Raw genomic sequence first — 17,921 nt, forward strand, 5'->3', positions numbered from 1 at the left:
TTTGGGCTTTCATGAATAAAGCATTAGTTTACTGAAAATTAAATTCCAACAGAATTTTAATTCTTTGAGGAAAAAATGTGAATTGTGCTATTGTCAGAAAAAATTTCTAATACTAAAATGATTTAGTAAGAGAATTAACAACGACCCAATCTGATTAAAAGGCATTGTGGTTTTCCTGTAAGTTAGGTTCACAATAAAATCTTCCAAGACAATGACTGAATTTAGAACAACAAAGTGTGCAAGTCTCTACTTCCACCTAGTGGTAAAACCAATCCCCTTTAAAATACTAAGCAGAACAGAATTACTTCCGGAATAGCAACAGAAGGACTTCCGAATATCTGCTCCCTGATAAAAACAAAGAGAACACTGCCAAAATTATCCAAATTAACTTTTTCAGAACTCTAGAAATTAAACAAAGGTTTGCAACAATATGAGGAGCATTTATTTAAGAAAAACAGCTGAATCTTGGTAAGAACCTGAGCTTCGTCGTGTTTTAACTTGCCGTGTTCCCATTCTCTTCCCCCAAGCTCCAAAGGAGCTTTAAAAATCAATAGCCTCACAACTTAAAGCCAGCAGCACAGCAGCCACAGGATGAGGCAGAAGAGGTATGAAGCTCCCCCAAATCCCCATCCCCAAGACTCACTACTATTAACACAGTCTAGCAGTTCCCTGAAAGTCTCCATTCTCAGGGCTTGGCTTTAGTTAACTGGGCTCAGAGCATGCTCTGTGTGAACAGCCCTGACCCTAGGGTACATGCTGAAATAATCAGTGGCATAGCTGTCTGAGGCAGTGATGCCAACTGAGGCTAAGAAGAGGCTGAGCAAAAAACTTAAAAGGAAAACACTGAGAATGAGATGTCCATAGGGGACTTCAAAAAGACCCAACAAACTCCTGGGAATCTAGCAGGACATGTACATGTGAGTGAAAGACTCTAGGCCCTCTCTCTGGCTGACCTCAGGAGGCTCTGTGCAAACATAAAGTGAAGGCTATGGCAGAGTTGCAAACTGCCTACCACAACATGTTAAGAGTACATCCCAATGCACACACAGATCCCCTTGGCAAAGGCTGGGTGATCTGCTCAGTCAAGACATTTAAAAATCTCTAACCGTGGCTGACCACCAAGTTAAGTGAGCAGAGACTTCAGAGACAACAACAAATCCTGGGTGCGTGGGTAGAGAGGAGGGGGAAGGAAAGGAATCTGATTTCCTGAACAGCCACACTGTAATAATATCTACTTCTCAGCACAAAATTAGGGAGACATGAAAAACCAAGCAGTCTACTATGGCCATACAAAGAAATGAGGCAGTCCACAGAAACTGTCTAAGAGGAAGCCGAGATGTTGGTATTTCTAGACAAAGACTTTAAGCCCACTTTTACAAATATACTCAAAGATATAAAGAAAACTATCCCTAAAAATTAGGAATAATTCTCACCAAAAAAATACCAACAAAGGGACAGAAATTATATATAAAAAAACCCCAAAATTCTAGAGTTGAAAAATACAATAATGGAAATAAACAATTCACTAGAGGGGCTCAATAACAAATCTGAACTGGCAGAAAAACCAACAAACATGAAGATAGGTAATTTGAGATTATGCTGTCTGAGGAAAAGAGAGAAAAAGAATGAAGATAAAAGAAGCTGCAGGGACCTGTGGGACACCACCAAGTGTACCAACAAAGAGATGACGAGTCTCAGAAGAGAAAAAATAGAAAGGAGCAGACAGAACAATGTGAAGAAAGAAAGACTGAAAACTTCCCAATTTTGTGAAGACATTAATCCACACATCTAACAAGCTAAATAAATTTCAAGCAGACACATCATAAGCAAACAATCAAAAACCAAAGACCAAATTCTTCTTCTGTTTTTTGAGACTTAAGCAATAAGTACGTCTAAATTTATATAGCATTTTGCACAAGTTGTTTTTAAGCATAAAGTAACATTTGTCACTGAAATGTTGAAAACATAAATCAGAATGAAAATAATTCCTTCACTGCCCGAAAGAAATAAATCACTATTAACACTCTGGAGTATGTTTCTTAAGAATCTTTTCTCCTTCATGAATAGGTTTTGATGAATTTTTAAAATAGCATGGCTATAATAAAACTACACAAAAAAAATCTGTTTTTTTTTAAACTAACATTTCATGAAAAAAATATTTATTTGATTTATTTAACATTTAATATTTATTTAAAAAATGTTAATCAAGCCAATTAGAAGTCCCTGCTGAAAGAATAAATCTGCTAAGAAATAAACTGTGTGAGACTGAGGGAAGTTCAACACTACCTAGTGCTTTGGGCAGATGCCCATAGGGAGTGGGTTACTTCCTGCTGAGGAAGCTGTCATAATTATGCAAGAAATAAGGCAAAGTAGGGGCAGCTGGTGGCTCAGTTGGTTAAGCATCAACTCTTGATTTTGGCTCAGGTCATGATCTCGTGGTCCATGGGTTCAAGCCCCACCTGTGTCTCTGCTGATATGTGGAGCCTGCTTGGAATTCTCTCTCTCCCTCTCTGCCCCTCCCTCACTCGCTCTGTCTCTCTCAAAAATAAATAAATAAATATTTAAAAAGGAAAAAAAAAAGTAAGGGAAAGTACTTAATGCCTTTAAGTCTAGAAGAGATGCTCACTTAAAAAAGATCTCTACTGTTACAGAAAATTTTAGTATGGTTTTCTCTATATTTTTTAAATGTTTATTTTTGAGGGATAGAGACAGTGCATGAACACAAGCATGCACCTCCAGAAAAAAGGAAGAGGGAATCCCAAGCAGGCTCTTCACTGTCCGCGCAGAGCCCAACATAGGGCTCGAACTCATGAACCATAAGATCGTAACCTAAGCAAAAATCAAGTGTTGGAGGCTTAACTGACTGAGCTATTCAGGCATCCCAACAAGGTTTTCTATATTTTTTTTAGAAGCAATTTGAGAGTGGGTTTTGGGCCACTGCTAACTTCTCTACCATAATGAGAAGTTGTTCTCTAGATACTCCTGAGCCAGATGTAACCCTTCTAATGCATATGAAATTCAAAGGCTTTCATAATTTAAATTATCACTGTTACCAACTGACCATAATGGACTAGAATTCCTCATGAGATTTATTAATGCCTGCACATTTCTAAATTTCTATTTTAAAATAGAAAATGCTTACAAAAATCCTCCTGCATGTTTTAAAAGTAAACTTACCATCCTTCATTTGGTCATTCTCTCTACTCCTGAACATAAATTTTATAGAAAGCTGTAAAATTATTGTTAAAAAACTGGAGGATTACTCAAGTTAAGATTTCAATGAATTTTAAAAACTAAACAATGTCCTCCACATAGATTTCGATCAGATTAAACAGGCAGAATTATTACTCACAAATAATCGGATATCCGTCCCTGCTAGCACAGGCTGCTGCTAATATTCTTCCGTTGTGAGAGAAAGCAAGACAAAAACATCCTCGTTCTCCTGCATTTAGTGAGAAGAGGTGCTTGTTTGGAATACGGCAAGCCTAAGAAAACATATATTAAGAAAAATAAGAAACATTAAAATATGAAGGCTAGTTGTTGATTCAATTACTAAGTGGTAGAGCTTTATTTTTTTTTTTTTAAGTCCCTCTACTGTGATGCAGAGAAAGAGAAAAGCAAGTAAACAGAATGATGGAAAACTCTAGTAAATTATTTTACTTCCTAAAGAGGGAATCAGTTCTCCATAAAATAAAGTCAATTTATACTCAATAAATTGAGTACTAGCACTTAAATCACCTAAACTACGAAGCAATAATGCCATTATCTGGTACTCTAAAGTTGTCACTACTGCACAAAAGATATAGCCACGCACAAAAAAATGTCATATCAGATCTTTATTCCATGACACCTAATAAGTGATATTTGCTGAACCACAACTAATTCTGAGACCATAAATGCCTTATAGGGTCTAGCTTAAGCCCAGAATGTATGAATGCTCATTTTCTCTCTTTTTCTCTCTTAAAATCATCATTTGTGGCTGCCTTCCGAAAGGTCCTTTAAAGTAATCAATCACCTCTTGTTGGTTTCTTCTTCATTAATTTTATTAAAATTTCTTCGTTAATTTTTATGAATTACCAGACGAACCCAAAACTTTCCACGTATAATATCTACTGTAGAAAATACTACTTTTATTTGTCCTAATTCTACTTCTTCCAAACTTTCGTGAGCCTTAGTTCTTGTTATTCTGCAAATTCAATTAAACATATATTGGACCCTTACTATATGCTACGGATGTGGTACTACCTCACAAATGTCTTTTAATATGTTCATCACAGCACCCTGTAAGTAACCATTATTTCTACATACAGTTAATAAGGATTATTCAGAGGGTCAAGTGCAACTTGCTGGGCCTAGTCAAAGACTATTAGCTCAAGAGTCTGCCTTCTGGACAGGTACCAGGTGCGTCACAAGTAGCACCAAGATTCAGCAGCATTATTAGCAGGCAGCATTACAAGCAGCTACTAGGAAAGTGGAATGTTCAACAGACATTTCTTAGGTGTCAACAAGGTAGCGGACACCATGCTACCCATCTTTGCCCTCCATTCTCCATCCACACATTTTAGAAAAGGAGGGGTGATAAAAAGAGGATAAAAATTGAAGGAAAAATCAGGAGGTTTTATAAGCACTTGCTGCCGGCAGTAGATGTGGCTGAGGAAAACTCTGCCACACCACCAAAGTAAAATCACTGAAGCTACTACAATTTTCTTCGTCTGACCAGGGTTTGGCACTGTACTAGAGAGGCGCTCAATGAACAATTGATAATAAAGCTCTTCCACATCTTTGACTCTTCTCCCTTCTTCCCTGTCAGTCATTAAATTATGCTCGTTTTTGTTCTATCTTTCTCTTGTATTCATCCCATATTTTTCCTTTTTGTTACCATTATCCCAAGGTTAGACCCTTTTCCCCTCACACATTAATGACTACAACTGCCTTGTAGTGGGTCTCTCTCATTCTGATGTATCCTACCTCAAGATCTCCAACATGCTATGCCAGAATTAATTTGTTCTAAAATATGGTTATGAAGTACTACTATACTTTTCTCCTACCCAAAAACTTTCCATTACTTCTCACATCCCATACAGTCAAGTATTGGGCTACCATTAGTGATACTCTACATCGTGGGCCCAATCAATCATACCACTTTATCTCTTACGCAAACTGTGGTTTCCAGCCAGCCATTTAAAAAAAAAAAATGTTTATTTACTTATTTTGAGAAAGAGAGGAAGAGAGAGCACAGGGAAAGGGCAGAGAGACAGGGAGAGAGAGATGCCCAAGCAGGCTCTGGTCAGCACAGAGCCCGATGTGGGGCTCAAACCCACGAACTGCGAGATTATGACCTGAGCAGAAATCAAGAGTCACATGCTTAACCTACTGAGCAACCCAGGTGCCCAATCCAGCCTGCCAAATTTCTGAGTGCCTGAATACAAGAGGTCCATTCCCATTTATTTACAACTTTGCTCCCATATTGAAACACCCTTCCCTGTCCCTCTTCACCCACCCCTAACTTGGCTGCCTTTAAAGTCTATTTCAAGCTCCCCCAACCTGTGGAATGAACCCTTCTTCCACCACTCCAGCTCACCTTCTTCATATCTGCAATTCTCAAATTGTTTTAGTTTCAGGATGGCTTCAGAGTCTTAAAAGAATTTTGAAGACTCCAAAAAACTTCTATGTGGATATAACCATATTTATCATATTAGAAATTACAATTGAGAAATTTAAAGAACATTTCTTAATTTGTTGAAAAAAATAACAAATAGCTAACCTATTAAATGTCAACATAAAGATGTTAGTCTTTTATGAAAAATAACTACATAAAATGAATTGTTCCACACTTTTGAAAAACTCTTTAATATCTTGCTTAATAAAAGACAGCCAAATGTTCATAATTGCTTCTGCTGTCACTCTCTTTTGCTATCATGTATCACTTAGTCTCTGGAAAACTCCAGCGTATACTTAAAGGAGAACAAAGGTGAAGAAGATAAACTAAATCATTATGAAGTAATCAGAATCATTACAATTCTATTATGAAAATTAGGTGACTTTGTAGACGCCCTGAAAGGGTCTCAGGACTTCCAGCAGTTCCCAAATCGCACTCTGCAATTATCATCAGAACTGCCTTTCCTCAAGACTTGTCTGCAGTACACCTGACAGCAAACAACACGGCAACTGTCTCCTGCTTCCCCAACGAAGGTCTCCAAGGGCACAGTCTAATGTTATTCTATCATTATTATTATGTTCAAAGTATTTTATTATTTTTTTTTTATTTTACAGAGAGAGTGTGAACCAGGGAGGAGGCAGAGTGGGGGGGAGAGAGGGGGAGAGAGAGAGAGAGAGAGAGAGAGAGAATCATCTTAAGCAGGCTCTGCATTCAGCGTGGAGCCTGGTATGGGGCTCAAACCCATGACTCTGGGATCATGACCTGAGCCAAAATCAAGAGACAGATACTCAACTGACTGACCACCCACTCGTTCCATATTCAAAGTATTTTAAAATGACTTTAAGATGTATCTGTGAAATGGGACTCAAAAAGAAAGTCAAATGTGATGCAAAATACAGAAAGTAAAAAAGTCTATGAAGGTAATTATTCTTATGTATATACTGAATATTTGGATAAATTAAGATTTTGGATAAACTGCACCTGGCAATGTTTCAGATGTACAAAATGAACCACTCCACTCTTTGTGGAAATAAGAGATCTGCAAAACTGTATCAACAATGTTTCTTGCTACTGTAAAATATGCTAACCAGAAAGGAAAACATTAATAAAAGCTTAAATACTACTCAACTTGTGGTAGAAAAATATACATGTATATATATCTCCATCAAAATATGATTCAGGAAGAAGCTGGGAATTAAAAAAATAAATCTCATGAACCCATTAAAAAATCCATTTTTTAATAAAATCCATTTTACTAAGAAAACCCATTATGAGATTTACTTCTTATAAACATCAGAAATCTGTTGTTTTATTGCTGTTATGGGTTGAACTGTGTCTCCCAAAATTCATAGTTGAAACCCTAACTCTAGTAACTCAGAATATTTATATTCTAATAATAATATTTGGAGATAAAAATCTCTAAAGAATGATTACATTAAAATAAGGTTTTGTTTGTTTTTCTTAGGGTGGGGTCCTAAACTACTAAGACTACTGTCCTCACAAGAAGAAAAGACACCATGGATGAACACACACAGAGAAAAGACCATGAAAAGGCAGCAAGATGGCAGCCATTTGCCAGCCAAGGAGAAAGGCCTCAGAGTAAACCAACCCTTAACCCTGGGACTTTAGCCTCCAGAACTATGAGGAGGTAAGCTTATGCTGTTTAAGCCCCCCCAGTCTGTGGTATTTCTTTATCACAGCTCCAGCCAACTGATAGAAAAAACCCAGGTCCCTAACAAAGAACCTAAGATAGTGCTTTTATTTTTATTTTTTTTAAATGCTTTTATTTATTTTTGAGAGACAGAGCATGAGCGGGAGCAGGGGGAAGGACAGAGAGAAAGGGGAACAGAAGATCTGAAGTGGGCTCTGTGCTGACAGCAGGGAGCCGGACCTGGGGCTGGAACTCACAGTGATATCATGACCTGAGCTGAAGCTGGATGCTTAACCAAGCCACCCAGGCGCCCCAAGATAGTGCTTTCATAAAGCACATGATATGCACTCTCTATTATTAGTTGCCAAATGAATTAATGAAAAGACAAGATTGTGGTAAAAAAACCAGGGATAATCTGAGAGTTTTAAGTAGCAAGCTAGTTACCCTCAGAACTGTTGGAGCTTTTAAAGTAAGGACACCTCTAAATGAATCAAGAATAATCCAACACTTCACCTGCCCAGGTAGTCGTTTCCACTTCACCACTTCCTTGGAATCTTCTAGTCCAGGTTCTGCATCTAATGAACTGGCCTCGTGGTGTCGTTCACAGTGCACTGGTTTACCTTTTTCCTCCTGAAGAGCCACCACAGAATGGTAAGATGGCTTTATCTAAATATGTATAGAAGTTGAGAAAATGTTAAGTATTGATTTAATCTTTTTCTCTTTTCTAGCACACAGGGTTTTTTAAATATTGAAACAAACAATATGGAAATGTTTTCAAAATGTAATTCAGAAAAACATTCTACTTTTATGTACATTATTCTAAATAAGATGAAAGGAGCTTGAAATTGTAGTTCTATAAAACCAAAAAGCCTAGAAGTTGGGAGGAAAAAAACAATTCCGATGGTTGCATGAAATGGTTTTAATAATTCTATCCCTTTGTTTTTGCATCTTCACCAACACCTACCAGATGTTATTTCACAGCTCTGATATACAATGGTATCTCTCCCCCTTTTTTTTTTTTAATTTTTTTTTTTCAACGTTTATTTATTTTTGGGACAGAGAGAGACAGAGCATGAACGGGGGAGGGGCAGAGAGAGAGGGAGACACAGAATCGGAAACAGGCTCCAGGCTCTGAGCCATCAGCCCAGAGCCCGACGCGGGGCTCGAACTCACGGACCGCGAGATCGTGACCTGGCTGAAGTCGGACGCCCAACCGACTGCGCCACCCAGGTGCCCCTATCTCTCCCCTTAATATGACAAAACTGATACCCTAAAGACCTAAAGTTTTTAAATTGTGCTTTTCTTAAGAAGAGACTTAACTCCATTCAAATCAATGCAAACCAACCCGGTGGTCACAACTTACAATATCAATTACAAAATATCCAACTGTTCTGAAATGTCTCATTGCAAATAAGACAAAAACAAAAATTTTGTTTTAGAACCAATTCTTTGCTAAAGTCATTCATAGTTTTAATCTATGGAAAACAGCAGCAGAAACATTTACTGATTATTTGAATAATATCGTGAAAAGTGTGCCTATAAATCATGGTATTGCAAATGCCTGGACCAAATCTAGCTTGCTGTTTTTGTCAATAAAGTTTTACTAGAACACATCCATACCCATCTGTTAGCATTGCCTACATATGTGTTATGTACTTACTTTTACGCTACAAAGAAAAAGCAGTTCCAACAAAAACTATATGACCTACAAAGTCTAAAATATTAACTATTTGGTCCTTTACAGAAAATATTGGTCAATTCCTACTTCATATCACTTTTTATGTTTAATTTTTAAAAATGAATATTATTTTTAAAAATTCTCCTAACACTGAAACTTTTATTTAGTACTAAAAATTCGTTTAAGTGTCTTTTTTTTTTTTTTTTTTTTTTTTTTTTTTTGAGAGAGAGCAAGAGAGGGCACACAAACTGGGGAGGGGGAAGAGGGAGAGGTCTAGAGGAAGAGAGAGGATCTTAAGCAGGCTCCATACCCAACACAGAGCCCAATGTGGGGTTTGATCCTATGACCCTGAGATCATGACTTCAGCCAAAATCAAGGGGTGCATGCTCAACTGACTGAGCCACCCAGGCACCGCCATTTAAGTATCTTTTAAAATATAAGCTAGCATAGGCTTAATACATAGCTGTTGAAAGTACTTTTATAATCCAGAAATCAATTAAAATAATTTTAGAGACCTTATCTTTCTACAAATGGAAAATGTTATCATTTAATTTCAACAATGGAGAACATATATTTATATGTGCTATTAACTTACACATTCTGGAACTTTCAGTCCTCTTACAGTTACGTACAATGTTGATGGGTACCAATTTCTTGGGTGTTTTGACCACCATTCAAAAACCTCAACAACATTTAATTGGTATCGAGGCTTAGTAGGTGGGTAATACAGCTGCAAACGAAGTTTTGAATTGATGTTTACATTTCCATTGGCTCCGAGAAGCTTAAAATAAAAATTCATATAAAATATTACTTTCACTGAAAATAAATATATCCAGTAAAGCAATAGTACAAGTCAAAAACTCATTGAAGAAAAAAAAAAAAGATTAATATGGCATGATGAAATTCCTTAGAGATATGAAGCAAAGAATACTGAATTGGTTAAACACAATTCCAGATCATCTCAGCAAAAGGTAACCCAAACAACTTTTTACATATTTTCTTGATAGCCGTCTGGCACGTACAAATTCAGGCTGTTGGTAAAGCACTTACATTACTGTGCCAGATGTTACTTTGCACAAAGGAGGTGATCAAAACACCTTTGTCTGTAATAACAATGATAAAATTAAAATGTGTATTATTTAAACACAGAAACAAATTTTCCATTTGTTTGTATCAGTTTTTTAATGGGAACATTTTAATGTTTTAATTTTCAAAAAGTCAAAATCATTTTCAAAGAGTGATTAACATAAAGGCATTCATTACATTAAAAAATATTTTAATCTACCTTCTTAAAAAAGTTTATTCAATAAAAAAAACTTATTAAAACAACTTATACTTAAGTAAATGGAGATGCTTATGAGAAAAATAAAAATCTTACCAACTCAAAATAGGTCCTCTTTTACCAGACCATGACTCTAAGTTGAAGATGTCTGTTTTCTTTTTTTTTTTTTTAAGTTTGTTTATTTTGAGAGAGAGAGAGACAGAGACAGAGATAGAGAACCTGAGCAGGGGAGAGAATCCCATGCAGGCTCCACACTGTCAGCGCAGAGCCCAACACAGGGCTCAATCTCATGAACCCTAAGATCATGACCTGAGCCAAAATCAAGAGTCAGACGCTGAACCAATTGAGCCACTCAGGCGCCCCAGAAAATGTCTTTGTTAGCCGTTGTGTCCTCTACAAATTAGGAGTAGAAACAGTTTGGAACTTTTGCAGCAGTTCAGACAGAACATGAAGGTGACAAACTAAGAGAACAGGGACTGGGTGCAGGGAATATACTGAGTAGCTGTTCCTGACTGCTGCAACTTGGAAAGGAGAAAAAGGGAAGATTCAAGAAAAACTCAAAGGTAGTGCTGTCCAACAGAACTTTCTGTGATGATAGGACTATTCTACATTTGTGGTCCTCAATACAACATACACTAGTCATCTATGGCTATCGAGCACTTGAAGTGTGGCTAGCACAACTGTGGAACTCAATTTTTAATTATATTTAATTTTAATTAATTAATTTGAATTCTAATAGCCACTTGTGATTTGTGGCTACCAAAATGAACAGTGCGGCTCTAAGGCTGTAAACGTGGGAGACTGGGCTGATGGCAACACTATCAACTGAAGTAGCAGATACAGAAGGGGTAAAGAATATAGGTAGAATGTTCAGACTGTAGGAGTCTAGGTATTTATGGGTCATCCAAGTTGAAATGTCTGAAATGTGAGGCAGAAGCAAGAAAAGTGGGTCTAAGAAAGGCAGATCAAAGCTGAAACTATGAGTAGGAGTGACATTAAAGAGGTAAGTGGAAGACCATGCCGGAAACTGAAGGATGAGTACAGGGAAAATGAAGGAAACCAAGAAAACAGAGGTTCGAGAGAGTGATGGATCAAACACACATAGGTGTGATTAAAAAAACCTAAAGTGTTCACTCAATAATGTGGCAAATAGAAGTCACTGATTCATTTGGAGATGTTTGCTAGCTGAAACAAAATCCAGATTGTAGTCTGTTCAAGAATGAAGCATCAATAAAGAAACAGAGCTGACAAAAATATGGCCCATCTCATCCCTAGCCTTCTAGGGAAGAATGTAAAGTCAATGGAGGTCGTAAGCTGAGAGTTGATGTTATGATATATAGGGGTAAACAACAGTTTCAATAGAGTGATAGAGTTGTTCAGTAATTAAATAGTAAGCTCTCAAGACTCCCTTCATAAATCCTACTCCTGTCTTAAGCTTATCATAAGGGAATAATATTTTAAGGAGATATTATTCCCCAGATTCTATATCAAACTTTCCTATAGGTTGTTTTAATACCCACCAGGCAATCTAGTTTACACTAGTATGATGATTAGCATGAGTAAACGACTACAATCCAGCCAACATCCTGCTATTAGTAGAACTTGGATAAATAAAGCTTTATTAAATTTAAAAGAATGGTAATATATATGTGCTAAATGAATTGAAAGTACCTTTAACTGAGAATTTGTATCTGGATAAGGGTCCTTTGGGTTTATTTGAACCCCTGTATAACTTTACAATATCCTAGGACATTCCTGGAACCAATGGTATAGGTATTAACACATTTAAATTTTAACTTAATCCATGCTACTTTCAAAGATGGATTTTTCCTAGTCACTGTTTCCATACATTTGTTCATTTTCTCAACAGACATTCACCATACACTTTCTGTGTACCACTAATAGGCTGGGAGCTAGTGGTAATTATGCAAGAGAGATTTTCAAGAGAGTAGTATGTCAAATGCAAAGAGATATGGTAAAATAAGGACTAAAACATATTCAACAAATTTGCCAAAAAGAAGTTCCTGGTGATTTTGAAAAACTTACAATCTAATGAAGGGAATACATAAGTGTTATAATACAGGAAATACATAGAATACTTTACCCTTTATAGGGGGTGGAGAGGAGAGAATTCCTGATTTGCCATTTCTGCCAATGGCGTAAAATGGATAAATAAAAACCTATGTGACGCTTAAAGGGAAAGGCTATGAGACATTATTGTTTCCCAAGTGCAGTTCGTAGTAAATACTGTAGTTCTGCACAAAAATTAGCATAAAAGGAATGAAAGTACTTTCTAGTAAGACCACACAATGACAGTATTTACTATGTGAAAGTAACCTTTTTTTATTTGTTTTGGCTTTTGCATTATTTTTCACTCTAAATCAGTTTGGGGGGAGGGATATAAAAAGGTTTTAACACGTTACAAAAGGGTGATTTTAGAAGGTGCATTGAACCAACTGATTCCTAAGTCCACTTTAGAATAACTTCCTCCCACAGCCAATCTGGCTGCCTTATAGCAGGCAGTCAGACTATACCTCTTCTAAAGACTCTCTATAACCCCCAATGAGGATTAAGTGCCTTACCTGGGTTTTCACACCATCCACTCTATAGCACATAATCACATAAGTAATATGGTTTAAAAAAAATTTTTTTTAACATTTATTTATTGCTGAGAGACAGAGAGACAGAGCACAAGCAGGGGAGGGACAGAGAGACAGGGAGACACAGAATCTGAAGCAGGCTCCAGCTCTGAGCTGTCAGCACGGAGCCTGACGTGGGGCTCAAACCCACAATCCGTGACATGACCTGAGCTGAAGTTGGACACTTAACCGACTGAGACACCCAGGTGCCCAAGTAATATGTTTATACAGAGACTGAACTGGAGGGTAAGGACAATGTCTAATTTATCTATGAATGCTCTGTATTCAGCAGAGTGCCTGGCATTTCACAGACACTTAAAGCTTTATTGAATGGATGGATGCAAAAATGGAAAAGTTTTATAAAGTGTACAAAATAGGTTCATTTCAAGATGTTTTGTAACTCATTTATATTTGAAGTCAGAAATAGAGGATACCAGGAATAAAAGAATTTTTAACCTTATAATTATAAATTATATAAATTATGATTTATATATAATATATAAATTTACATGAATTTATATATAATATATATAAATTATATAAAATATAAAATTATAAAATTCCCCTTTTGTAAAAACCAACCTATCCATGTCTTTTATGTCTGTTGAAACACTCAAAAGACACCATCATTTCCTACCTAGATTACTGTTAACAATTTTTAACCTTAATCTTCCAGTACATATATCTGTACCCTCTCAAATCATCCTCCACCAAGCAAAGTAATCTTTCGAAAACATAAATCAAATTATTTTACCCCTTTGGCTTCCCATTGCTCTTTAGAATTAATTCCATAATGGCTTTCTGTTCCTATAATGGCTTCAAAGACCTTGCATAATCAAGACTCGGTCTACGTCAGCAAACTTTTCAGACACCATTTCCACCCTCAGTCTCTGCTCTCCAAAATCAGCGGCCTTTTGGTTATCTGAGTACATCCTGCTCCTCCCAACATCAGGGTCACTGCATATATGGTACCTTCTACCTACCTACAACTCTCTCTCCCACTGCCACCATCTAGCTAATACTCAGGTTCAACCTCTCTTCTTTAGGAAACCTTTCTGTGACCTCCACACAGTATTTACAAAAATTGCAAGGAATGATAAATTGTATAATCAATTGTTTTATATCTCCTTTTCTTGCTAGAAAATGAAATCTACAAGGTCAAGGAGTTTATCTTCTTTTTCACTGACTAGAAAAGTTGCTGGCACACAGACAGTATCTTTTTCAATACTACATACTCAGAACCAAATAGTGTATCTGGCACATACTACATGCTCAATGAATATTTAAGAATCTGAATGAGTATGCTCTAAGCTTGAATTAACAATTCTTCTCCACTGCAATCTTGCCTCACATCACAACTCCCTATATGAAAGCAAAGTGACTTGGGGAAATGTAGCCAATCAGATTTGAAGATGATTTTTAAAGCATTTAAAATGGGTGAAAAACATACCTTGAGAAATGCCCAGGCAATTTTCCGAAAGCCACATTCTTGACTTTGAATTTCAGAGTTATTCTTAATTTCATCCATGCTTAAGAAATCAAGAATCTGTAAATACGTACAAAAAATTACTTCAGAGAACACTAGCCTACATGAAATTTAATATTTTCTAGTAAAATATTATTGAAATTAAAAGAATAATTAGTATACTTCACAGATGTTTTCTTCACATGGAAGAGAAGCATTTCTTATCTCATTTCATTCACCTTTAAGTTAACTCATTCTGTCAGTGAGGGTCCATTTTTTTGACCACTTTTATCTTTTATTAATAAATCATTTATTAAGAATTATTTCACATCCAAGACCAAATATTAAGTATCTCAAATATAGTCTAGGCACAAATACACCAAGCACAGAATTCTTAGGCTTTGATTGATTGATTGATTGATTAATGTCTGAGAGTGACTTCAAAAGATTGTTTAAAAAACCTGAGATCTGATCTCTGGGTCCTTCCTTGGATCACTTTCCTGAAGTTGGGGATTTTTCTCTTTGGATATGTGTTGTCATTAGGCTCTCAAGAGGATTTCTTTCATATCTCCATTCTGTCTGGATGTTCAGACTCATGGATGTGGACCCAAGCTGCCACAGACACTATCTGTGCTCTAGGTACTTGTCAGAGACGATCACGTAGAACTACCTGGTACTTTTCAAGAGCTCAGCTGAGATAACAAGTCTTTACAGATTGCTTAAAAAAATGATTTTAAAGACTTCTAACAGATACCAAATTGTCCTCAATAAACCCTTAAAAAGCTGAAGTCAAAAAGTAGTTTTGTTTGACGATAACATTATGTTAAAAGTTAAGAAGCAACAAAAAATGTCATAATCCAACAATCTTTCTTAAATCTACTAATCTTACTAAAATAAATGTGAATGAGCATTATAACAAATGACAAATTTCTATGACAAAGAAAAAGTTCCTTGATGTACAAGTTACATCACTTTTCAAAAAAATCACAACTTTGTGTACATCATACAACATAATCACAGAATGTAAATAGTGTTTATATAATAAACATATATAGATCATATGAAAGTTAAAGATCAGAAAAACACGTAATTCCACAAAATCAGTCATTGGTGCTCGTCACATCTTGCTGTTCCACTGCTAAAATTCTGCATCTTGCTTAAATGGGAAGAGAGGTTTCTCCACTTCCCTGGGCTTATGGAGAGATGACATGAAGAAGAGAAATGTGTATTTCAGGTTTAAATCACCTTCAAAAACAAATTACCTACACCTAAAATTGGAGTAGCTTTGGGGAAATATTTCCTTTACACTCTGAACCTTGATTTCCTTTGCTGGAAAAAAATCAGAATAACAAGTCAACTCAAAGGCCATCTATTCCGAAATAAAACTTTCCCTGACTGCTCTGACTGTGCACTAACCCTCCACATCGAAGAAGCTCTACTTCCTCTTGGTTGTATATTACACTGTCTTAGCTAAGCGATCTCTATTCCTCTTTATTGCCCTTGATAGTGTATAAACTCTTAGAGAGTCCGATATGGTTAAATGAGTTTACATTTTATAAAACGGATTAAGAAAGAGGACTACATAGATACAGATTACATTCATCACCTCAGTTTACAGTCATGCTGTTGCTGTAAGAATTAAATAATAGGGTGAATCAAATGGCTAATTACTTGCACTAGTAAATGCTCAGGACACTTGCTATTACTTGAATTTCTCACTTGTTATCTCCATAGCATAATACAAACACTAAATCCTGGGGATTCAATCCTCACACTACTTTGTTGCATTATTAAACTACTAAAAACAACAGCTTATATTTATGCAATTAAAATATTAATAACCAAACATAGTTTAAATCACTCTATTCAATCATACCTCAAAAAACAAGATGACTTTAGGGCTCTCATCAGAATCTCGAAGCAAATAGGGGAAGTTTTCATTAAATATAATTTGTTCTTCCCATTCTGGAAGTCTTGATTTTAACTGTTTGAAATCAAATGGCTGGGTCATAATGGGAAGAATGTAATCCACATTCTCTTTTTCACAGTAAGATGAAACAGGTCGTTCACTGTTCAAAAACAGATACGTCCAATAATATGATTAAGATTATTTTGAGAAGATGAGAAAAAAATATAGTGCTTGAGGTAAAGAAATAACAAATAGTCGTGATATATGATGAAAAATTATTTTGGTTGTTCACTGAGAAAATTACAAATTTTATGAGACTTAGAAGTGGTAGTATCCTACTATCATCTTGTATTTATATGCTACTGATTGGTTTCAGTGAATCATTTTATTACAGAAATATAAAGCAAGAGTTCAGCATACAGAGCTACAATAAAGTAACTCCTTTAGAATCTTAAATGAGTCTATGATAAAACAGTACACTACATTTAAATAAGAAAATGAGTACAACAGGATTGCAAACCTTTTGAGGTATGTCATATTTTTTTGTATGCCCTAAGACAAGTGAATAAGTGACTTTTTTGATAATCTTCATGTTTCTCATCCCTGTCATTTTTCAAACCAAATGACTTTTTTTGAATTCTAGTATAATCATTTATTTTACTGTGCTTTTCATTTGTAAGCTTCAAGCAGGTATGAGCTATAGAAGTAATATTAGAAAAAAGATTAAATTCAAGATTCATTTCCCTCATACGAGGCCCAGGTAACATACTAACTTCAAAAGAAAAACATGAAGTTAGACAATTAAAGCACTTATAGTGCAACATGCAATGATTTACACTGCAAGTTACATGCCATAAATTAGTCATGAAGTTTGGGAGAAGCTCTCTCAACTCCCCTCGACTTAAAATCAATCCCTGGGGGCACCTGGCTGGCTCAGTCAGTTGGGCATCTGACTTTGACTCAGGTCATGATCTTGCAGTTTGTGATTTCGAGCCCCACACTGGGCTCTGTGCTGGCACCCCAGAGCCTGGAGCCCACTTCGGATTCTGTGTGTGTGTCTCTCTCTCTCTCTCTCTCTCTGCCCCTCCCCGGCTCACGCTCTGTCTCCCAAAAATAAATGTTACAAAAAATTTTTAAAAATAATCACTGAATTAACATATGTTCTCCATTTCTTCTATAAAACATACTGATCAGTATCAATGGTTGATGAACACCGACAACTAGTAAACTCTTCTCTAATGCAAATCTTTATCTCTAATGATAGAAAATAGGACTTCTACTGCAGACAGTTTCAAATTCAAGGGTTGGCTGTGCAATTAAAAACATTACCTATCATCTTTCTTGACATACTGACCAGTATGCTCATCAATCACATGAATTTTTACCATTGGGTGAGAAATCATAAAATCAGATTTAAGTCGATCAGTTCGGTGAATGTAAACTCCCAGGACAAGATCATCATCAAGCAAACATTTGGGATAGACAGGACTATCTCGGCTTGTAACTTCATGAACACCATCACCACCTGTGTCTTCTTTATCATCTGAAACTACATACATGAAAGAAAATCTACATTATAATTAATTGTTCCCATAACGATATAGCAACAATATAGCAACCTAATCTTTACAATCCATG

At 36.1% G+C, this 17,921-nt stretch overlaps 1 protein-coding gene across 11 annotated transcripts in view; it reads right to left on the bottom strand.

Moving 5' to 3' along the window:
- Positions 1-17,921, bottom strand: part of AHI1 (Abelson helper integration site 1) — a 209,471-nt gene that overhangs the window by 161,111 nt on the left and 30,439 nt on the right. For all 11 annotated transcript variants that reach the window (XR_015251561.1, XR_015251562.1, XM_086707930.1 and 8 more), the window contains 6 exons: positions 17,613-17,832; positions 16,251-16,443; positions 14,360-14,455; positions 9,584-9,769; positions 7,824-7,976; positions 3,353-3,485 (listed from right to left, as the gene is read on the bottom strand). Coding sequence is in view for 9 of the 11 variants with exons in the window: in XM_086707930.1 (XP_086564056.1) it covers positions 3,353-3,485; positions 7,824-7,976; positions 9,584-9,769; positions 14,360-14,455; positions 16,251-16,443; positions 17,613-17,832 (981 nt within the window). In the remaining 2 variants the exon portion in view is untranslated. The remainder of the gene's footprint in view (positions 1-3,352; positions 3,486-7,823; positions 7,977-9,583; positions 9,770-14,359; positions 14,456-16,250; positions 16,444-17,612; positions 17,833-17,921) is intronic.

This window comes from Puma concolor, chromosome B2, assembly GCF_028749965.1.
Source record: "Puma concolor isolate L17-30 chromosome B2, mPumCon1.1.hap2, whole genome shotgun sequence".
Lineage (NCBI taxonomy): Eukaryota > Metazoa > Chordata > Mammalia > Carnivora > Felidae > Puma > Puma concolor.